The sequence below is a fragment of the Pleurodeles waltl genome, chromosome 5, assembly GCF_031143425.1.
Source record: "Pleurodeles waltl isolate 20211129_DDA chromosome 5, aPleWal1.hap1.20221129, whole genome shotgun sequence".
Classification (NCBI taxonomy): domain Eukaryota; kingdom Metazoa; phylum Chordata; class Amphibia; order Caudata; family Salamandridae; genus Pleurodeles; species Pleurodeles waltl.
The window spans coordinates 1,401,162,643-1,401,187,515 of NC_090444.1; the positions used below are offsets into that span (position 1 = coordinate 1,401,162,643).

Consider the following 24,873-nt stretch of genomic DNA (forward strand, 5'->3'; position numbering starts at 1 on the left):
GATCTTTTGTAAATATATTGCGAAAATTTGCGAATTTCCGCGAATGCATACGCACATAGAATCTCTACTATTGGCAGGCCACAACATGACTAGAAAGTTGCGGAGAGGATCCTCTGAGCTGAACATAGAAATAAGGGGCATATGGGGCCATCAGGTTAGAAGTACCCTGACCCCAGGGGTGTGATATATGGGTGTTTTAGGGTCAAATTATGGGTATAAAATTACTGTTCTTCACCAGGCGCGATATTTGCAAATATCCTCGAATATTCAAGGATATTTGAGGATATTTTAGGCTATGCAAAAAAAAAGTTCAAAAAAACATTCAGACTCATTAATACACTAATTCATTTACTCATACATGCACTCAGAGACTAATGCACTCAGACCCACACACCCACTTTCAGACCTGCTCAGGCACACTCACAGATCCACTGACAGAGACAGGTCCTGTGGCCAACCTCCGCTGCGTACTCCCAAAGTCCAAGCGTGGCATGTTTGGGTGGTTATAAGGACTTGCCTGCAGGCCAGGCCCTGCGACCAACACCCGCTGGCCATGCGCGGCAGGGACTGGAATATTGTATATAAATTCACTGAGAAAAACAACGTTTACAGGGACGTTATATTTAGGTTCTGAATTTACTCGTACAAAACAATAGAAATTTAGCAGTTATAGTTAATTATTTCAAGTAACTATATCTTGCACCCTAAGATAATTATAACTCGTTCTTTCACCATGCATAGCTAATTACTCCACATATTTTATAATTGATTCATTGATGACATCTTCTATGGCATCTTTGATATTATCACTGCAACACTTGCAGTAAAATTATTTATAAGAAAACTGTGCATGGAGAGGGCGTGGGTTATAGTTACCTTAGGGCACAAGTTATATTTGCTTGAAAGAACTCTAACTGCTGAATTGCTATGGCTTTGTACGGGTAAATTCAGAACCTAACTAGAAGATCCTGTAGCCTTTGGAGATATATAATATTTGTTTGATGGCATGTATAGCTGCAGATACACATGCTGTGCATATTCCGCCAACTAGTGTTGGGCTCAGAGTGTTCCAAATTGTTTTTTCTTCGAAGAAGCTTTTTTTTAGTCACAAGATCGAGTGGCTCCTCCTCTCGGTGATAGTGCGCATGTGCATTGAGTCCTTTCTTAGATTATTTTCTTTCCTTGGTTGGGGTTGGACGTGTTCCCTCTTGCTCCGGTAGATCTCGGTTTGGTACTATCTGAAGTTCTCTATCTTTTCCTTCAATGTCGGTATCGTTTTCAGGACGCGTTTCTGACTACACTCGATCTGAGTGTAGCATCGGGATTGATTAAACGCCCTTTTGGGCACGCGCGCCCTTCTCGAGCCTGCTGCATCACAGGCTTATGGATTGGTCTCAGTTTCTATTCTGCAGTCAGTGCCACGCCAAGTTCCCCTACACCGACCAGCACTCAGTGTGTAACCTCTTCCTCTCTCTGGACCACAAAGCGTGGGGTGCCTATCCTTCCGATCCAAAAAGACCTTATGGGATCGAAGAGCAAGACGGCTAGAGATGGCATCAAAGTCGACGGAACAAACGCCCAACATCTAAGGTGAGGAGCAGGTACAGACTGCAGTCTCTATCCCAGACTCCAACTCCAAACGCAACTCAAATGGGGACAGTCACATTATTCTTGCTGCGCAGTATGTGAGTACACCATCCCCTTCCCATCAAAAACAGATTAATAAGTCACAAAAGGCCTTGGATCCACCACTGCCTGCCGGCCATGGTCTGACCCGAAAACTACATATCGTCGACTGACCCTCAGGTTCAGCGCCGAAAAAGGCCATGACTCCCTCCACCGAACAAACTACCATGCCTGTTTCGGCATTGAGTCGAAAGATGGAGGCTTCCACTTCGGAACCGAGACGGCTCAATACCACATCAGAGCCGAAACATCCAAGGTCCTCTACGGAGCTGAAAAAACATTCTACGGCAGAAAGCACATTTTCGGCTCATTTAAAGCTTTGTTTCATCTAGCTTTCGGAGCATTCATTGGTGGGAAGCAAACAGGTTCCATCTCCAATTTTTTGAGGTCATGGACCATAAGCAAAGAAGAATACATATCCAAAAGGATAAAGGGAAGATTAGTACCTCTCCTCCTTCTATAACAAAGAGGAAACTAACATTCCAACAAAGTTCGGAAACTGGCCCTTCACCGGCAAAGATATTTAAGCACAAGGAGAAGCCAAAGCCAGTGCATCAGTCTTCTCCACCTCATTGGCCTTTTCTTCCATCATCTCCACCACCTCACACTCCACCACCACCTCACACTCCACCACCACTACATCACCCACACAGTTTTCCACACAATCTCCTGTCTCATCACATGGGGTTTATAGGGGTGACATTACTTATAGCATGGCCCCCTGGGATATGTATGATTCTGACCCAATTCCATGGAATGATCCTGATCTTTATCCCACAAGGCCGTTTCCACCTGAAGACACCACGGCCTATGACCAGGTCATTTCCAAGGCAGCCACATACCACAACGTACAGATGCATTCTGAGCCCATAAAGGAGGATTTCTTATTCAGCCCTCTTTCCTCTACACATAAGCAGTACCAATGTGGTCAGTGCAGCTAGGAAAAGGACAGTCAGTCAGTCCACAGGGGATAAACACCCCCCCCCCCCCCCCCCCCCCCGGTAAGGAAAGCTGCAAATTCAATGCAGCAGGCAAAAGAGTGGTAACTCAAGCTGCAAATCAATGGAGAATTGCCAACTCCCAAGCTCTTTTAGCCAGGTATGATAGGGCCCATTGGGACGAGGTGCAGGAGTTCCTTCAATACCTCCCTATGGAACACCAAAAAAGAGCACAGCAGGTAGTGGCAGAAGGACAACCTATTGCCAGATTAGATCTGCACTAGAGGCAGCTAACACTACAGCTAGGGGAATAAACACTAGTGTCATGATCAGAAGGCATGCTTGGTTGCTGTCCTCAGATTTTAAACCTGAAATACAACAAGCGGTCCTCAATATGCCATTCAGTAAACAGCAACTATTTGGACCTGAGGCAGATACCACCACTGAGAAATAAAAAAAGGACTCCAATACAGCAAAGGCCATGAGTACCCTTTACACAACACCTTTTCGGGGCACTTTTTGTAAGCCTCAGTTCAGAGGAGGTTTTTAAACTCCAAACATCAGAGACCTCTACGTCCCAACAAAAACAGGGACAACAATAATATTCCAGAGGAACTTTCAAGGGCTCCTATCGAGGACACAATTTCAGAACTAGGAGCAAATCCACTGCCACAAGAGGTGCTTCAACCTCATCAAAGCAGCGACTTCCTCTGCATCCCCACACAGCACACATCTCTTGTGGGAGGAAGACTGCAATATTTCCACCGTCATTGGCAACAGATTATATCAGATCAGTGGGTACTGTCAATTATCCACAATGGTTATTGCCTAGAACTCATCTCCACTCCACCCGTGCCCCCTCTTTCACACAGGCTTTCTCCCAAACACATTGTTCTGTTAAAATGAGAGGTAGAATCTCTTCTGCTCAAAGGGGCAATAGAGTTAGTTCCCATCCACCAACAAGGGACAGGAGTATATTCTCTATACTTCCTTATACCAAAAAAGGATGGCACACTCAGACCAATCCTCGATCTCAGATCTCTCAATCAGTACATTCTCTCAGAGCATTTCCACATGGTCAATCTACAGGATGTCATTCTCTTGTTACAAAAACAAGACTACATTAGATCTAAAAGATACTTACTTCCACATGCCTATCCATCCAGCACACCACAAGTACTATTAATTCAAAGTGCTACCCTTTGGAGTAACAACAGCACCAGGGGTATTCACAAAATGTCTAGCAGTGGTTGCAGTGTACCTCCGAAGACAGGACATTCCGTATTTGGACGACTGGCTCATAAAAGTCAGCACCATTCAAACCTGTCAATAACCCCCACAATACGCAATATACCCTACACAGGCTAGCGTTCACAATCATTTACCAGAAATCTCACATTCAGCCAGCACAAATTCAACCCCATATAGGAGCAATTCTGAACACTCAGTCAGCATTAGCCTCCCCAAATCCACAACGTATCCCAATTAAAATTCAATCAAACTTAAACAGTAAAGTTTATCATGAAGCTATTGGGAATGATGGAATCATGCATAGCAATAGTGCCCAATGCACATCTAAACGTAAGACCCCTCCAACTGTCTCTCTCAACAATGGTCTCCGTCACAGGGTCAACTTCACGATCTAGTGTTGTTGGACCGCCAGACTTGCAACTCACTGTAATGGTGGAATCACACCAACTTATCAAAGGGGCGGCCATTTCAGGACCCGGTGGCTCAGACCATAATCACCACAGATGCATGAATGACAGTTTGGAGAGCCCATCTCAACAATCTTACAATTCAGGGAGAATGAGACTCGATCCAGCAGACATGCCACATAAATCACTTGGAATTGCTGGCAGTGTTCTTAGCAATCAAAGCATTCCAACCACAAATCCCACACAAAACAATGTTAATAAGGACAGACAACATGACAACAATGTATTATCTGCAAATACAGGGGGGCATGCATTCATCTCAATTGTCCCTTCTAGCACAAACAATTTGGAAATGGGCAGTTCACAATCGCGTTCAGCTTTTTAGCAGAGTATATCCCAGGGATACAGAACTAACTAGCGGATCTCTTAATCAGGATCCAGCAACAAATACACGAATGGTAGATTCACCCACAAGTTATTCAACAGTACTTTTCACATGCAGGGAACACCAAACATAGATCTCTTCTCAACAAGCGAAAAAGCGAAATGCCCAGCCTTCTCGTCCAGGTACCCACACCCTCAGTCCAGTGGCAATGCTCTATGGATCAATTGGTCAGGGATATTTGCTTATACTTTTTCCCCTCTCCCACTAATTCCATTTCTGGTCAACAAGATACGTCGGACCTCCCTCACTATGATACGAATAGCTCCCACGTTGGCATGTCAACACTGGTACACAACACTGTTGGATCTCTCTCTAGTACCACATTGCAAGCTTCAAAACAGACCAGACATATTGACTCAGAGCAAAGGTCAAATTAGGCATCCCAATCCCAGTGTGCTTGGCCTGGCGATTTGGCTCCTGAAGTCATAGAATTTGGATATTTACAGCTTCCATTAGAATCTATGTCTTGTGTTGACTCAACTTGATTGCTTTGGGGGAGGTACAGGAGAGCTAGCCTGTGTTTCACCCCTTCATTGTTCATCCATGCTGTTTACCGTCCTGCGAGCTCCCCATCCTGTCTTCTCCCTGGTCTTGCTACATTAATTTTACTCCTCCATTATTTTCCCTCTTTATGTCCCCTCTTTTTTGGCTGCGTTGTGTTGCTTCTCCATTGTTCTCCCCTGTTCTTTTCCATCTGGGCTGTTTCTCCACCAGTGCTCTTCCTGTTTACTTGTTGTACTCTACTTCTCCTTTACTACCGGTTGCCCAGACTTGTTGTTTATCATCTTGCCCTGCTCACCCACCATGTAAAATACCCGTTTTTCCCTGACATGGTTTGTCCTGTGTTGTCCCTCAAATGCCTACTCCTTTCGCTGTAGTTTCCCTTCCCTTTTATTACACATACTTCTCCATTTCTTCCTAATGCCAGTTCCTGAGCGACCTGGTCCTTGTTCTAGGCCCCTCTGCTCAATGTTTCTCTCCAGGTAGTTTCTCTTTTTATGGCACCTGAATAAAGCTTTGTCTCTGTGTTACAAAGACATGATACACTGTGCCCAGCAGGTAGGGGCTCAGGACTTGGAATTTGATTGGCTGCAGAGGTTATGTAGGTAATCCTTTTAGGACTCTTATATGTCCTTGACTCTGTTGCCAAAAGTGTATTCTTTATTCTAGTACCTCCAATTGTGTTATTCTGAATTGTTTTCCACCCTGGTTCACCTCGCTTACCAGGCTGCCTTCACCTCTCCCACTTTCTACAGCTTTGAAATCCCACTAGACATTACCTTTCTCCTCAGACTGATTTGCATATCGCTAGGTCCAAACTTATATGGCATGGAGAGCCAAAGAATGATTGGCTCAAATGCTACCCTGAGTGATTGCCAGTGGTCTGATTTATTCCAAGCGTTCCTCTCATCAGAGTTTGTTGGTCTGATTTGACTAGATCATGGCCAAATATTGTGAGTTTGTCTCCTTTGTTTTCTTTCTCAACTATGGTCACTAGGCGGTTTTTAACCATTTAGCTTTTTTATTTGTGTAGTTAGTAAAAACTTGAGTATTATTTAAAACGCCTACCTTTTGAGATGTTCCACTTTTAGGATTGGTAGTTTTTTTCCAACCTGTTCTTTACTCCAGTTACTTAATCCTTAATGTTTTTTGCAGAAATGTAAAGTATTCATTGTCATAGTATGATGTTTCACTACAGGCCTTGAGTCCATCTTTCGATTGAATTGTATCACTTTGTAGCGTGAACCATTGATAACTGTTGTAGTCTTTTATTCTTTCTAACTCTCCTCCACTTTGTAGCGTGAACCATTGATAACTGTTGTAGTCTTTTATTCTTTCTAACTCTCCTCCACTTACTGGCTTTGCTGTATGTTTTTGTTTTTTCTTAAAAATAGAATCCAAGTAAGGAGTGTGAGCCGTACAGAACCAATAATAACTTGCCTATTGCACCATGTGGAGCAATTGCCAACAGTATGTTTAATGGTAAGGTTTTTTTTTTTTTTTTAATAAAGCACAGTTACTTGCCATCTGGTAAGGTTTTCACAATCTGAGTGCACATTGAGAATTTAATTTTTAAATGACAAATTGACAGTTACCAAACATTGCCCTCTTTCATATAAATTGATGCATTTTGACTTTGGGTAGATGGTGAAATGTTAGATTCACCCGTGCATGTAATTTAATATCACTTTTTATTGCTCTGGATATACCATGACTATTGTGTTTATGTTAATAAAAATTGCAAAATGTTTTAGCCAATTTTGGGCATGTTTGTTTTGTTACATTTGTGTTAAATTTCTATGTTCATCTCATCTAGAAATGCATAACAGAGCATGCATTTCATCTAACTGCTCATTGGAACATAGTAGTCTTGAATGTAACTGAAAACTCTTTGGGAGAACAGGTGAGGAAGAAGATATACGAGATGAGAACCCAAGTTTCCGTTATGAGGTTTTCTCTGCTATTCGTAATCAATAAAATATTTTCACCCTTGTGTGGGATCTCAAGCACCTTTGTAGTAGATAATATTTTCTTTTAAAAAAAAATAAAAAAAAACCTGGCCCGAGGTACAGTAATACATTGGTATTGTACACTATATATTTGGCAGAAAAAAAAACTTTCATTGCTCCCACAAAAAAGGCAAACTGTGGTGCTAATTGGCTTTGCGCTCTTCACGAGGAAAGTCCAACGTTTGGTACAGATTACTGTCCCAATATGCACATCACTGTCAAGTCAATAACTTTTTTACTCAATAGTCGTATTTATCTTTAGAAGAATATTCCAGAGAAGATTTCAAGTCACTCGACATACGGTCATCAGTCAAATATGTCACCTTTAACCATGACCAGAGAGGTTGTTTGCCCTTCTTTAATGTGAGTCTCTTCTGAGTCCTGTTTTCAGTAATGCGATTAGCTGCTCTAAGAAAGCCTTTCTAGACGTGGATGCCTGAAATAAATAGAACAAGCAAGAGAAATTTAAGGATGTTCCTGCACCAAATTTCTCCTAGTCTAGCGGGGAGATTGCATATGTTGGAAAGACTGTCAGGGTTCTTATTTTCAAGATTACATTTGTTCCATTGACTTTCAGAATGCTTAATCCCACGCTCTTTTCATAAAAAATGTATGAAATGCACCTGCTTTAAAATTGACAATCTTACAAGTTCTTCACCTCAGTTTGAAAGCATCATATGCACTATCTTCAAATGCATGGTGGTGGTGGCAGCTTTTTTTCTACAAGTTTGAAATATCAGAGTCCACACATGTCAGACAATAATGCAAAATATACAAACATCCGAATTCCTCTGTCATCTGGGCCATCTAAACTGCAAGAAGCCCAAACCTAGCACAGTTCAACTCATTCACCGTCAGACAAAAAATATTGCAAAAGAATATCTCTCATTGTACAAACCTTTATCCAATAAATGTGGTAAGACTTATCAGGCCTCTTATCAGATGTCCAGAGAGATTTCCTCACTGCTCTGGGTAGTAGAAAACTGAGAGCTTTCAAGGAGAGAGAATTTAAGAGATTGACGAGAAGGAATTGCTGAGGAAGGGGTGTAAAACAGAATACCAAAGTGCCTTTGCAGTCAGAGGTTGAAGACAGGAAGAGATGCTGTGGTGTTACTGCCAGAGCAGGGGACTATGGAGCTGGGAAACCGGGTTTGAGTCTCGGCATTGGCACAACATCCTATCATCTTGGGCAAATCGATTAATTCCCCCTGTTCCTATGTATAGTAACTAGCGCTCACGTAAAGCACTCTAATAATAGTTGGTGTTTGTGCTGTATAAAACAGTATTAAGAAAAAGATGGAGAACGAGTGAACTGAAAACATGAGCACTGTATGAAGTGCTTTGAGACAAAGGAAAAAAGTAGTTCCCAAAATACGATCTGTGGATGTTTACATGTACTGGGGAGGGAGGGTCCATGCTCTGGGGAGGGTCAAACACAAGAGCTGCATGACATTTCATGGGCGAATGGGGAGAAAGGGCTTGAGAGCGATGATGGAGCCAGCAAATTTAAAGTCTCTGGGTGGGCTGATGCCCACAGACTGAACACTACATGTTTCTTCAAGACAGTGCATGCACTGTCTATCTGGGGCCTAGATAGTCTGTTTTGCAATGTGGTTCTTAACGTGTAATCGCATGCTTCCACCTGGTGGCTATGAATAGAGCAGTCATTGACAAGTTAAAAACAACTGGCGTCATTTATTGACTGTTTGTATTTTCATTGTGGCTTGAGGATTTTGGATTTTGTTTTGTTTTTGTTGTTGCTAGAAGTGTTTCCATTTCACTGTTATACAGTTGGTTTATTTTTTCAAGTTGGTATTCAGTGGAAGCCAGTTATTAACTTTGCTAATGACTGTATTTTGCATCTTGACTCGAGGTTTTCTGGTTAGGCGCAATGTATTTTCTTAGCATCTCCAGCTCAATGTGATGCCTAAATGTAGACAAAAAATGTTTTGACACTACAACCAAGATAGCTATACAGGCAAAACGAAAACATTCAAGTCAAAGGAGATGACCATGCTGCCTGAGAAAATGACGGGTGAAATGGGTGGACAGGCCTAATTTCTTTGAGTAGTTGTTATCCTGTATACACTCCTTAACACTATCCTTAATTCCCACAGTGTTTCATTCCCTGAGAACAAGTAGCTTACTATGATTGGATCTTCTGGATCCAGTCCTAAGCGGCCTAAGAGACTACTAAGTTCAAGTTGACCTTGTCTGTGTCTGTGTCGGATCTGTTTTGAGTTTTAGACTGTCAATCCATCCAATGGATCCAAGTGATGTTTCACAGAGGCATGTCTACAGACCAGTCACTGCATTTGATTCTGGTTGTGCTCATAAAACAGTATCACTTACTTCTCAGCCAGACAGAACATCTTTGCTGCCTTTTGTGACAATATACAGACAAAATAGTCTTAGTGACAGATTCCATGTTTAGTTTTAGTTGTGAACTATTGCATACTGCAATGGCATACTATATTCTCCTACAAAACCTTAGTTGGACACAAACATTTTTAATTAATTATTAGAGATATGAATTACCCTCAGATGAACCCGGAGCCCATGTGGGACCACAGAGCAAAACTTTACATTCCCAAGCACTGAAGAACTCTGCACTGTGACCGGTTGGCATTGAAAGAAAGAAAGGTTTAGTTCCGTTTATGAAGTAGTTCCCTCAATTGTTCTTTGTTGTGGTGAAAGTCATTGGGTAAGACTAAAAAAAAAAACAAGATTTCCAAGGAGGACTCTGCCCCTTTCTGTCATTCTTGAAATCCAGAGAAGGTGCAAGGGCATAAACGTTGGTTTCCATTCTCACTCCCTATCTCCATTGGTGGCATAGTCACAATGTACTCTGAACTTTTGAGTCTGCCCGCGACTTCACAGCAGGTTGAGGTTTTTTGTTAAGTCGTGCTGCACAACTTCATGCACTTTAGTGGCCACTGTGGTGGATCTGTGGAAGAAACACAAAATCCGATTTTAAATGCAGTATATTCATGACCACGGATACAAGTGTCCTTGAACTCATGACCAATTTGGAGAAGTTCCATCAGGTCTTTTGTGCATAAAAATCACAAAGGTGAGGAAGTACAGTATCCAATCAGCATGACAGAAAAGCAATTTCTTCATCAATACATGACGTGATGTTGATCAGGAGATGCGCTTTTTACACAAACAATATTTGCCCAACCAATCAACAACCAAGAATAGGCCGTGTGTCCTGTATGCTAACAGCATCGTACAATATGGCGCAAGACATGCTGTCCTCGTGTCATAATGACTAGTACTTTCCAGAATTCACAGAGATGGATTTTCTTCACCCTTGACCAATGAGTGCGAGCCTAAAAGTAAAGCTATATATAGTTTTAGATCTAAGTGGCTGTTGCTGGGGTAAGTGAGGCACCTGCATATCATGTGATGTGTTTTTTTAGCAAGGCTTGCACTACAGGCATTTTTTCTGAGTACATTTGTTTAATAAAGGTCACCCAACCTCTTGCATATGTTTTGCAGGCCTGTTCATCTTTGAGTAGCACAGATTGGGGGCAAGCCAGCAGAATGGGCTTTTTAGCCCATTTCCACATCCCCTCCTCTGTTAACCAAAGATGGCCATGTTATGATCCTTTGCATCCATAATCTCCTTCCTTTCCTACTCTGTCTCCCTAGCTATTTCCTCAATTACCAATGCCCTGCTCCTGTGGGGTGGGGTCTCTAGTATATTGCCCTCATCTCTACACACTTGTGCGTAGGTGGTGATGGGGGAAATCTAGGAGAAACAATTTGTGTTCTGGCGCAGGTACTACCCACCTGCCTGTCCTCCTTTGCCACAAAGCATTATCAGCATTACCATATCAATCAGTAATACCTTAAGTAACCAGGATCCCCAAGACCCGAACCAAGGTGTGATAGAAGCCCATATGTCTTACCCTTTCATGTAATGTGCCTGTTGTTCCACCTTCCTTATTTTCAATTGCTTGTTTGACGTTAATATTATTATCAGGGATGTAAGAACAACATTTCTGGTGGATGATCTGGCAGACCCCTCCTTCCTTTGCTAGGATGATGTCTAAGGCAGTCGTATTTTGGATAATCTTCACCCACAAAGCTCTAAACTCCTTTGCGATGTTCCCTAGGGCTGATGCGGACGAGTCCACCATTTTCTCAATCAACCTTGCTAAAGCATTTATATGGTGACTTATGTGTGTGACCCCAGTGGAGGCATCAGTACACCCATTCCTGTTACCATGGTGTCTGCCCACTTCGCTGATCTCATCTCCTGCATCTTTCTGCCTCGGTCAGTGTGGGTAGGTGCGACAGATGTGTTGTGTGGGACACACACAAAAAACAAGCCCTTATATCCCACCACTCCCCCCCTGTAGCTCTTCGTAAATTAACATAGAGATTGCAATCTTCTAAATATATATTTTATATTTTCCTTCAGTGGTGCTGCCTGTAGTCTCACAGTAATCCTGCAAAGCAGCTCCTCAGAGCTCCCTTTCATCAGTTCTTTCATAGAACATGAAGCGGGTAAATCATCCTGGATGTTTTTAATGCAGAAAGGAGGGACTATCTGTTGTGCTATCCTTAGCCTCGCTATCCCTAAGTTATCTGCATTCTTGTCTCCTGGGAAATGCCATGCCTCAGGATCGTAGTGCTTCCCTGTTCCCCGTCTTGGTGTCCTATTATAATGCTGCAATAGGGATAAGTCTGACTTAGTATGTTGCATGAAAGCACAGCCCTCTGGATCATCTTGGTACCAGTCTCCCAAATGAAGCGTGCCTGCCTGGAAGTGGACATCCAATCCTCACTGTTATGTTGTGTTGAGTTGCCATCATTTCCTTTATCATGGTACATCCCACATACTTTTGCACAGGTAGAGTATCATAAATCATCCTATCCTCGGCATCTGTTGGGAGGTGGGTGCGGATATATCTTGATTTGTTTATCATAGTTACATACATTGTCAACATTTCAACATACTTGTTCCTTTCATATTCTTTCCACATCACCTTCCCATTAGCACTTTCATCTGCGTTAGTTAACTTGGTCATAATATTCAATTGGTACAAAGTCTCTGTAGCATTTAGTATTGACGTTTGCTCCTCTATGAAGGGAATGGAGATGTATTCTGCAAAAGTTATCAGCAAGGGTGTTATGATCATTGCAGGAATAGGTGTGCAAACAACAGAAAAGACCCATGACCATTTCTTTTTACTGTTGGTCAGTGTGATGTCAGACATTATGGGCCTAATCAATCTTCCAAAGTATTTCCTGTACCTTTAATGGCTCACAGAGGTTACCAGCCCTTTGAGTCGGCAGGTATGTTCTAGCAGAGATTATAACAAGATCTTTCAACAAGAGGAGTGGGCAGAGTAGCTGGTGGTTCTTCCAATCCTTGTTGGTCCGCCAAAGGAGGTGGTGCTTTCTTGGTGTGAGAGCTGTGCGTCCAGGAGGTCAGCTCCTCATACTTGACAGCAGTGGAGGTCGTCAGCAGGACCTGGAATGGTCCCTTCCACTGGGGCTGCAGGCAGTGGCATATGATGTGGACCTTGACCCTCTCTGAGTCTCCTGGGTGAGGGGCATGTGCAGCTGGTGTGGTTGAGTCAGGGCTGGCCCGCAGCACCTGATGATGAAGACAATCTAATGTATCTGCTAGTTTCTTGCAGTACTGTAAGAGCAGATCATCTCATACCAGCCGGGGGGTGGGGCGGGTGGGCAATAGACATATGGCCCAGAATGTGCATATGGCAACCAAAGATTATCTCATGGGGGCTGAGTTTGGTCACTCCGTCAGGGGTACTCCTCATTTCTAGCAGGGCAAGTGGCAGTGCATCAATCCAAGACAGTTCAGTGGATGCACAAATCTTTCCAATCTTAATCTTTAGCACCCCGTTCTTTCGCTACACTGCACCCACTGCTGGTGAGTGGTAGGTGCAGTGTAGCTTCTGCGTGACCCCCAGCCCTTTTCAGATGCCTTTTATTATGTGGGAAACAAACGCTGGGCCATTGTCAAAACTTAAAAAGGGGATGTATTCCAAAACGCGAGATCAGTTCTTTGAGAAGACATTCGGTGGGATATGCCTCTGTCCATTTGGAGAACATACACACAACTAGTACATGTTTTTTTTTTAATGCTGGGGGCATGTCAATGAAGCTGGCGACTTTCAAATGGTCCAGTGGGAGGGGGGGAAATTGCCAGGTGCAGTTGGAGTGCCCTTCCCAACATTATACTGTGCTCAAACTATACATTGTTTTCATAAATGTTTAGCTGTTTGCCAAACTTTGATATTATACCAATATTGAGAAAACAGTCCGATCATGGCATCTCTGCTAATTTGTGAAGGACTGGAATAAATGAGCCATAGGTGAGAGCATAGACATAGGCAGGCAAATTTTTCCATTCGATCCTACCCACAATCCCTCCTCTGTTTGCACACATCCAACATCTTTCCACATTTGTACCTGTATTTCATCCACCATTACCTGTATTCTTAATGGATGAACACATATTTTTTCTTTCAATTTCATATTACCTGGTGTACCTGTAGGTGGCATCTATGCTATGGCCTACTTGCATCCTGTAATTGTTATCCTCTTTGCTTCCCCATCCACAAATGCAATCCGCGGGAGACATAATCCTTGGATGCAGTGTGTGCGCAGTACATTTAAAGTTGCTACTCTAGCTGTTAACGACCAGGCCTGCAAAAGGTCTGCTGTTAGTTGTGCATATTGAATCTGGTGACCCGCTGTTGTGAGAAACTCCTGCATCGCCCAGAGATGACAAAGCTGTGTGTCACTCCAAAGGTGTATTGGCTGCCAGTGAATGTATGGACCTTTTAAGCTTTGGCCATAGAGCAAGCTCTGGTCAGTGCTCTCATTTTCGCTGCTTGTGCACTATTCACCACTGGCAAGCATGCTTCTTCCAGCAGGTTGCGTTCGGTGGTGACGGCATAGGAAGCGTGCAGAACCCCCTTGTCGTCCCTCAAGCAGGAACCATCTACAAACAGATCAGCATCAGGAAGTGGAGTGTCTCGCAATTCTGGTGTTTATCAGTCACAAGCACGCAATCATGAAGAGCATCATCTGCAGTTAGTTCATCTGGATCACGATCACTTGGTAAAAGGCATGCAGAGTTTAGGGTGGTGCACCTTCTTATTGTGATGTGTGGGTCTAACAGAGTCAATCTACACCATTTCAGGCGTGCGTTTGTAAGGTGTTGTGTCTTTGTGGTGATCAGCAGTGTGTCCGCTGCATGGGGAACATGTCTTATCAAAGTGTGTGAAAGTACAATGTTCTCAGATAGGGACAAGGCGGCCATGGCTACTGCGCATAGGCACGGCAGGAGGGCAGTGGCCACTGGATCTAAGGTAGCAGAGTAGTATATTATGGGGCAGTAAAAGTCGCCATTCTCCTCAGTGAGCACATCCAAAGAGCAGCCACCTTTGCAAAACAGAAAAGGTGGAATTCCTTGAAGTAGTTTGGCAGGCCTGAGGCAGGGGCAACACACAGGTCGTGCATCAGGGTGAGAAACGATATTTGGCATGCAGATGTCCAGGGCACCGGGCCAGATAACCCCTTGTTGGTGAGGACTTGGAGGAGACAGGCAATCATTGAGAAATTTGCCAGTGGCTGCAATACTCTGCCATTCCCAAAAACGCTCTCACCTCTCTCTGGGTGCGTGTTCTAGGAAAGTGTGTAATGGCCTGTACCCTATCAGGAAGTGGTTTCTGTGTTCCCTGTGATAACTCATGACCAAGGTATTTGGCAGTAATTGAACAGAATTGTTGTTTCTTGGGGTATACCTTATATCTCTTTGCTGCAAGATGGCAGAGAAGTGCTAGTGTGTCAGCTGTGCATACTGCCTGTGACGGTGAGGCTATTAGTAGGTCATCTATGTATTGGATGAGAGTGGGACCTGCCGGTAATGTGAGGGTGTTCAAATCCTTCTTTAGGGCCTGGGAAAAAATGGAAGGCAACTTAGTATACCCGTGGGGTAACCGACACCAGGAATACCTCCTCTGTTGGAAAGTAAAGAAGGAAAGGTACTGAGAATCCGAATGGAGAGGGTATGGAGGAGAAAGCAGAGGTGAGGTTCAGCCCCATGAAGTACCTAGCTGTGGGACGAATGCTGTTCAGTATGGTGGTGGGGTTGGATACCAACAGGAAAGGACGGTATTACGATCTTGTTCAAGGTGCGGAGATCCTGGGTGAATCTGTACACAGGGGCAACATTCAGGCCCCTAGCAGCCTTCTTCACAGGTAGTATGGGGGTATTGCATGAGCTGTGTCTTATCTCCTGTATTACTCCCTGTTGTAGTAGGTCAGCTATCACTGGAGCAGTGCTTTTCTCACTTTCCTTGGATATTTTTTACTGTGGAATGTGTGGTAATGAGGCTCCCTGTTGCACCCTTATGTGCACAGGTGGGAAGTCCAGCACTTGACCTGTGTGGTTCTGGTGATGTGCCTAAACGTGGTGTGGAACAGTATCCCTCAATTCAGGTTGAAATACATGTTCTGCTCATGTCATAAAACTTGGAGCAGCTGGCCAAAATCCTTGCTCTCCTGAAAGAAACTATTGGGTGCAGTGGGATGGTGCCTTGCATCTTGCAAAGCAAGGCCCTATTTAACAAATTTACAGGACAGCCATGACTGAAGATGAACTGATGATGTACAGTTATTGAGCCTATAGTCATTTTAATCTGTTTTGTCAAATACTCATGTATTACTTTTCCATTTAAATCGACTGCCGCTATCTGTATTCCCGAAAGAGGGGGCATCAGGCATATTTGTTGCCTTCAGCGTTGATCTAGTAGCTCAGGTGTCTGGAGGAAAGGTACAGTCCCATGGCATAGGAACTTGCTTGGTCAAATTCTAGTGCTGGAGCTATTAGGCAGTCATCCTCTTATGGGCAGCCCTGTTTAATGTGGAGGAAGGTAAGAAGGCTAGTAACCATCTGTCATGTCCATATCTGAGGTTCACTGAGTCCCCATTTTTCATAGGTGTGGCAGTGGATGGACGAGGCTCAGTCAAGTGTTGTTGTGGGGCAGTCGTAGGTATGTTGGAAGGAGGGGGGGTGGGTGAGGAGGAGGAGATGGGATGTCAAAAACATTAAGAGGGTAGGATGATGTCTGCGGTGTCCCATTCAGTCGGGCTTGGGTCCCCCACTCCTGATCCTGTAACGCTTAGTTAGGGGGCTGTTGACCTGCCAGTGGCCAGGCTTGTTACAGTGGAAGCAAGTGGTCCCTGGCAGTGGCTGTAATGCTGCCCTATCTGCTGCTGACCTACCTTGACCTCCATCACAGTCTCTGCCTCTACCCTGCTGATCATTGTTCTGATAGTATTGTTCTTACTCAACCATCAGTTGCATTTTCTTTCTTTGCTTTTGACTCTTCCATCTCATATAAGTGCACCTGATAGTCTGCGCAGTACCTAGCAGCAGCCAATACTTTCTATAGCAGCTCCTGTTGCCAGCAAACAAAGGATGTCTGTAAGTGTGACCTTATTGGTGGGTGGAGTCCCTGCACAAAAGTTGTGGCAGATGCTGGGAGACCTTCTCCTAAAGGGTTGCGCATGACACTATTCTGCTGGTATATCTGCAACAGGCAGTCATAATATGCACTCACTGTTTCATCCTTTTCCTGTGTTGTGTTCTACCCTATCTTCTGGTATTTTTGTCTTTAGGTGTCTTAGCACTTCTCATAATTTTGTTTAAATAATAATGTTAGGTTCCCCCCTGTTTTCTCTCTGGTTCAGCTGGCGGCCAGGTAACAGCTTGTTTGCAGTCTCCCCGTAAGTCTTTGGCTACAATAATATTGAACACTATGTCTAAGTGTTTTCAAAGAAGGCCCCCTGGCTATCATACCTCGACCAGGGAACGTGCATGTAAGTCGGTAACTGTGGCTTGTACTGAGATGTTTGTGGTGAGGGCACTTTGCGAAGCGGCATCACAATGTTGGAGCAAGTTGGAGGGGAAGTGGCAACCAATTACTGTGCAGTAGTTAGCATTTTTAGGATAGGTGATAACTCCCTCCACTGCCTCAGCTTATCAACAGCGTACTGCAAAGCATCCAGTATGTGGGTCTTGTTCCAAGACCGCAGATCTGTGTCCTCGAAGCTAAATTCAGACATATCCTACCCATACTCGGAAGGAAAGGAGAGGGACTGAGTATCGTCCTTCTTCTGCATCTTTTGTATGTATATTGAGTGATTTCGGGAGTAATCTTCAAGTAGCCTCGCCTTAGCCATCTGCAGTATTGTTTCAAAGTATCCCTTATCATATTCTAGATCTTATTGTTGCAGCTGCAGTCGGCCCTCTGTCGGATCTGCCAACAGCGGATTTTAGAAAGGGCTTACGGGCAAAGTTTCTAGACGATGAAGGGGTTGAGGGCACCGGAGTGCAATTGAGACTATTCCTACGGGGTCCCAGCTGGTAGGTCATGCGTACAGTAGGAGTTGGTGCTGTGCGGACCTCTTCCTCCCTTCTGTCCTGCTCCTGAACATATCCTTCTCTAACTTCCTTTAACATCTTAACATTGTTCAGACAACTCTTTGCATGACTACATATGTCCCATATTACATTTTGAAATCTCGCCACGTCTAAAGTTTGATCTGCAGAGTCATCTATGAGCCTTTGTTGCCAGGTCGGATTGCTCATGACAGACAGTGATTGTAGGAAGTTGGCTCTGTATGTGCTATTTCAAAGTAAGGAATAGCATGCACAGAGTCCAAGGGTTCCCCTTAGAGGTAAGATAGTGGCAAAAAGAGATAATACTAATGCTCTATTTTGTGGTAGTTTGGTCGAGCAGTAGGCTTATCAAAGGAGTAGTGTTAAGCATTTGTTGTACATACACACAGGCAATAAATGAGGAACACACTCAGAGACAAATCCAGCCAATAGGTTTTGTTATAGAAAAATATCTTTTCTTAGTTTATTTTAAGAACCACAGGTTCAAATTCTACATGTAATATCTCATTTGAAAGGTATTGCAGGTAAGTACTTTTAGAACTTTGAATAATTACAATAGCATATATACTTTTCACATAAAACACGAATAGCTGTTTTAAAAGTGGACACAGTGCAATTTTCACAGTTCCTGGGGGAGGTAAGTTATTGTTAGTTTTAACAGGTAAGTAAATCACTTACAAGTCTCAGGTTTGGGTCCAAGGTAGCCCACCGTTGGGGGTTCAGAGCAACCCCAAAGTTACCACACCAGCAGCTCAGGGCCGGTCAGGTGCAGAGGTTAAAGAGGTGCCCAAAACACATAGGCTTCAATGGAGAGAAGGGGGTGCCCCGGTTCCAGTCTGCCAGCAGGTAAGTCCCTGCGTCTTCGGAGGGCAGACCAGGGGGGTTTTGTAGGGCACCGGGGGGGGACACAAGTCAGCACAAAAAGTACACCCTCAGCAGCGCGGGGGCGGCCGGGTGCAGTGTGCAAACACGTGTCGGGTTTTCAATGGTTTTCAATGAGAGACCAAGGTGTCTCTTCAGCGGTGCAGGCAGGCAAGGGGGGGGGCTCCTCTGGGTAGCCACCACCTGGACAAGGGAGAGGGCCTCCTGGGGGTCACTCCTGCACAGGAGTTCCGTTCCTTCAGGTGCTGGGGTCTGCGGGTGCAGGGTCTTTTCCAGCCGTCGGGACTTTAGGTTCAGGCAGTCGCGGTCAGGGGGAGCCTCGGGATTCCCTCTGCAGGCGTCGCTGTGGGGGCTCAGGGGGGACAACTTTGGTTACTCACGGTCTCGGAGTCGCCGGAGGGTCCTCCCTGAGGTGTTGGTTCTCCACCAGTCGAGTAGGGGTCGCCGGGTGCAGTGTTGCAAGTCTCACGCTTCTTGCGGGGATTTGCAGGGGTCTTTAAATCTGCTCCTCTGTAACAAAGTTGCAGTTCTTTTGGAGCAGTGCCGCTGTCCTCTGGAGTTTCTGGTCTTTCTTGAAGCAGGGCAGTCCTCTGAGGATTCAGAGGTCGCTGGTCCTTGGGAAAGCGTCGCTGGAGCAGGTTTCTTTGGAAGGCAGGAGACAGGCCGGTAGGTCTGGGGCCAAAGCAGTTGGTGTCTTCTTCTCTTCCTCTGCAGGGGTCTTTCAGCTCAGCAGTCCTCTTCTTCTTGTAAGTTGCAGGAATCTAAATTCTTAGGTTCAGGGAAGCCCTTAAATACTAAATTTAAGGGCGTGTTTAGGTCTGGGGGGTTAGTAGCCAATGGCTACTAGCCCTGAGGGTGGGTACACCCTCTTTGTGCCTCCTCCCAAGGGGAGGGGGTCACATCCCTAATCCTATTGGGGAATCCTCCATGGGGCCAGCAACATGTCTCGGTTGTGGCAGGCTGCTGGAACCAGTCAGCCTACACAGATAGTCGGTTAAGGTTTCAGGGGGCACCTCTAAGGTGCCCTCTGGGGTGTATTTCACAATAAAATGTACACTGGCATCAGTGTGCATTTATTGTGCTGAGAAGTTTGATACCAAACTTCCCAGTTTTCAGTGTAGCCATTATGGTGCTGTGGAGTCCGTGTTTGACAGACTCCCAGACCATATACTCTTATGGCTACCCTGCACTTACAATGTCTAAGGTTTGGCTTAGACACTGTAGGGGCACAGTGCTCATGCACTGGTGCCCTCACCTATGGTATAGTGCACCCTGCCTTAGGGCTGTAAGGCCTACTAGAGGGGTGACTTATCTATACTGCATAGGCAGTGTGAGGTTGGCATGGCACCCTGAGGGGAGTGCCATGTCGACTTACTCGTTTTGTTCTCACCAGCACACGCAAGCAGTGTGTCTGTGCTGAGTGAGGGGTCCCCAGGGTGGCAAAAGATATGCTGCAGCCTTTAGAGACCTTCCCTGGCATCAGGGCCCTTGGTACCAGGGGTACCAGTTACAAGGGACTTACCTGGATGCTAGGGTGTGCCAATTGTGGAATCAAAAGTACAGGTTAGGGAAAGAACACTGGTGCTGGGGCCTGGTTAGCAGGCCTCAGCACACTTTCAATTCAAAACATAGCATCAGCAAAGGCAAAAAGTCAGGGGGTAACCATGCCAAGGAGGCATTTCCTTACAGTGATGTTTTTATTTGTGCAGTTTTTTAATCAACTGTGCACACTCGTGCTCCAAGTCGCTCGCAGCCTGTATTACCTCCTGTCTCATGCAGGAGAGGAAGTGAATATCTGAAATGCTGCCAAGTTCTGCTCTGTTCATTTTCTCTCTTACCAGTTTACATGCTTGGCTGTGACACCAGGTCATTCCTGCATTAATCAGGAAGCTGAGTGGGTATCTCACCTACTGTCTAGTAATTTTCTGCAGCAGTTTTGACAACTGGTGCACGGGAGGGTGAGGGGGGCCTTCTCTGCACGCCATACTATCCTCAGTCAGAGGGTCTGTGGGGTCTCCGTCTTCCCCTCCCGGCGCGCTTGGCAGAGGAAGACTGGGACGCACCCTGAACGTCAAGCTGGCATCTCCTCCAAAGCTTGCTATTAAATTGATCTCAGGCCACATTTACTGGGTCTCTTCACAGTGCCAACAACTTCTTATGTACTTTTGCCTTTCCATCACTCGTTTTCAGATCACATGCACTCAAATCCCACATCCAAAATGCGTCCCACTCAGTCAAGCTCATCTTTTACCCTTTCAGCAAAAACTGCCTCAGGTAACCTAACCCTTGCGGATCATATGTTGCATTTAAAGAAAATTGCAACTCCTTGCACCTCGCAGTCAACTTGTGCCACTTTTCCAAGAACAAACCGGCATCAAAACCATTGTGTATGGCTACCTGATAGGCAGGAGATGCCTTGGGCTGGGCAAGTTTGGAACTGTCCAAATCCCCTTTACTCATACCCTGCCCCATTGTCCCTGAGGGTGTTGGTTGTCCCTGTCGACAGACTCGTGCCCTTAAACTAGACGGGAGTGCACAGGGGTGTCTCAGGGACTAGTTCCCAGAGCTCATACCCATAGAAAACTGAGGGGTGTCACATTCACTTGCGCCACGTACACATTCAGCCGCGCGCAGTAGTATTAGCGGAAGCAAGATGATCGCTCAGGCACCCCAAATTCAGTGGACAAGTTCTTGCAATGCTGGTTTACTAAAAGGGTTCACACCTGATGCACAGATGAGAGCATCTCTAGGGAGACAAAGGGTGCTATAGGTGCTAGTTTCCTCACGTCCTTGCCACCGAACACCCTTGCTATCTGCCCTGAACAGGGGCAACTGTATCTCCGTGGAAATCTCTGGAATCCACCAGACATCCAAGCACACAAATGCTCTTGCAGACAGCACTGAACCCTCACTTAATACATTCTCACACACAGAAGCGGAGGTTTACCCTGTTGACCTAGGTGCTTCCGACCCAATGCACTGGGACATGAGATCAGACTCAAAATCTATGGGAAGGAATGTTAATACTATCAACATAATGGGGAGCCACCTCCATGCTACGACTACAGTGCAAACAAAAGATATGACTTAATGCAATGACAATAAACATTCTAACAATGTGGACAGAACTGACATTTTCACTATATCACTACAGGAAAACACACTAGGATAAGGAAGTAATGGACACACTGTAAAATCAGCCCTCTGTAGGTGGCAGTGCTGAAAATGCAAAAACGTGGACCATAATATCTAGCAGGAGGCAAAAACATAAGAACGAAACGAAAGTATTGTCACCCCAGTCAGGGAATCCCTCCCTTCTAACATCACCCTCCTCCTGGACCAGGGAGAGCCGCTGGTGACAACCGGAGACCCACAGGTGTCCTCAAGCCATTGAAGGGGCGGAAGGGGAAACTTACAATGGAGCACCAGCTGCCCAGCACCGTAAACCAAGAAACTTTAAAGCAGCAGACAGTAAAGCAAACGGGGATATCCAAAAATACACTGCAAATGAAGCAGGCAATGTTGAAAAGAAAGCAGTACAGCAAACGAGGAGCAAGACTATAACTAGGGCAGAACAGTGAGAACACTCACCATGTGTTAGTAGGTGGAGAGGCGGAGGGAGGGGGGCCTCGCAGCAGAGAAGTCAAAAGAAAGATGGCTGGGCAGTAGGGAACTGGGAGGAGTCCACCATCTGCAGCACCAAAGCAAAAGCCGGGGTGTCCAGCTGTCTGCCTAGGACAGGTCTAGCAAAATGTTTTTTTTTTTTTTTTTTTTTTTTTGCCATTTTCCGCACACCTTTAGGTCTGAAGGATCTATGAGGGCCTCCAGTTGGACTTCCATCGGCAGGTCTGCTCTTGGAGAAAGCTGTACCTTCTAAATCTTATTTGTTTTCTTCTCGGATCTCGATACCAAGGCTCCACTTCCTATGCCTGTTCTTTATGCATCTACGCCAGAGCAGATGCTGGAGGAGGAGACAGCCCATTGTGCTCTCAGACTCCAAGCCAAACTCGCCCTAAACGAGGCTGCACCCTGATCCTCCCGGGGCACAGTCATCCAGCAATGCATCTAATTTACATGCCTTGCTTTTGCCTCATGGCAGAGCCAAAGAATTACACAATATCTTTAGCACAGACTGAGCCAATGACCATTTTGATGAAGTGGATGCCTTTACCCCCAATATAATGAGAACAGTTGGTATGAGAAATTACAGGATACCAGTGTCCTAGATACCTCCCCAGCGCACTGGCTTGGTTTCACCTCCTGACCATGTCATGGAAGTAAGTGCCTCTTTTGCTGTAGTGATGCAGACAGTGGCAGAAGAATTAAAAATACCCACCATGAAATTAATGACTAATGTCATAGAGATCCTTCAAGTGCGCCAGGCACCTACGGAGCCTCTCTTAGCCTTCATCAAAGCTGTTATGGATACCCTTTTGGACATTTGGGTGACTGTCGTACTCTAAAACTTCAGTGAACAGACCAAAATCGTTGTTTGTCATACCCCAGCACCATACAAACCCTGACTTTCATACACAGTGCCCTACTCCTGCGAGCGTGGTGGTGCAGCCCTTCTCAAGTAAGGTGAATCCTACTGCCTTTCCCACCACCCAACCTGATCACGAGTCAAAATGCACTGACACTTTTAGAAACATATGTTCTAATCTACGAGCCTTACTTGTAGATCTGTCAACACCAGCTACCGCCTATTATTTAAATAGCCATTGGGGCATTGTGACCCACGTTTTGCCAGCTGTTTAAGCTTCTATTAAACCAAAAGTTGTAACACAGTTTCAAGTCAGATATGCTATCACGTCCCTGGGTTTTTGCTCCCCTTCATACCTCAAAAGAGACTCCGTTGTTTAGACCCCAAGAAAGTGCTTTGTTTTTACATTGATAACACCAAAGAACACAGAGTAGACAGTCAGCTGGGTTTGCGGGTACAAAGAGGGCTAAGGCAGTACAGAAGTGAACCATCTCTCAATGGATTGTGCTCTGCATCAAGATCTGCTGCACATTGGCCAACAAGCAGCTTCTGGGAAGGCCTGTGGGGTTATTCCGCCAAAGCCAAAGCTGCTGCCACTGCAATTGAATGTTAAGTGCCTGTTTTAGATATTTTGTCTGGCGACTACATGGGCATCAGTACACATGTTCATCAAGCACTACTACCTTGACAGTCAAGTCTGCCAAGATAAACATTTTGACTGCTAGGTCCTACAGGACTTTTTAATCTGAACCAGAATCATAGAACACAGCATCCCACCCACTCACTCCACCTCCCCCTAACCCCACCCCACCTTGCTGGGGATGGGGATAGGTTGTGGCACTGATATGGTGTCTAGTCACAAGATGAGGAACCTACAGTTAGGGGAATCCATCAGAAGATACAGTTACTCATCTTCAGTAACTCAGTTTCTGGTGGATATACTATCTAATCGTAGATGCCTCATCAACCCTCCCACCTCCCCTCTCTGTAATCTGGACTCTTCCTCTTCTAAAAAGGACCCAAGATACTCACACTGGTCCTGCCAATTTGCCGAACGGCTCTGTCCGATGGCATGGACAGACTATGAAAGCAGCTCCATTGGCGCGCATGGGTGGCGATTATAATGGGTTCTGCTTGTCAATTCCAGAGCAGAACTACATCAGTATGAAGCTGTACAGTGTTTTTTGCTGACACTCAGGAGTACTGCTTTGAAGTTTCAGGATCCAGTTAGACTCCTGGATAATATTCACAAGATGAGGAATGTACAATTAGAGTATCCACCAGAAAGAGAGTTACCGAAGGTAAGTAACTTGTTCATCTAGATACTCTGTGTGAACAACAAAAGGTGAACTGCAGGCTCTTTCAGTACAGCCACCTTACACCACCAGACAAATTGGTGCTGAGGACCTAGGAAGGTTTCCTACCAAAGGTTGTGACTCCCTTCCATGGTGGCCAGTCAATTAGTTGGTGACGTTTTGTAACCCCTTCCCCCCCCACCCACAACTCTCAAAATACAAGGCAAGACTTAACCATTTTGACCCTAAGAGAGAGTGCTGAGCTTTTACATCTATCGCACAGATATATTGTGTGGATTACAAGCTTTCTAAGCACTTTTCAGGGGGCAAAGAAGGGTATAGCTGTGTGATTGAGGACTCTCTCTAGGTGAATAGACCTCTGCATCAAACTCTACAAAGCACTGGCCAAGAAGCAGCACCCTGAATGTCCACAGGCTCATTCCACCATTAACAAAGTCGCTGCAACAGTTTTAGCACAATGAGTGACTGTTCGAGGCATCTGCCCAGCTTGTGTTGGCAT

At 45.1% G+C, this 24,873-nt stretch overlaps 1 protein-coding gene across 1 annotated transcript in view; it reads left to right on the top strand.

The window, feature by feature from the left end:
- The window catches only part of TMEM30A (transmembrane protein 30A), a 131,784-nt gene that overhangs the window by 73,708 nt on the left and 33,203 nt on the right, over window positions 1–24,873 (top strand). Inside the window, exon 4 of the mRNA XM_069235669.1 lies at window positions 6,623–6,710. Within this exon, the coding sequence (XP_069091770.1) occupies window positions 6,623–6,710 (88 nt within the window). The remainder of the gene's footprint in view (window positions 1–6,622; window positions 6,711–24,873) is intronic.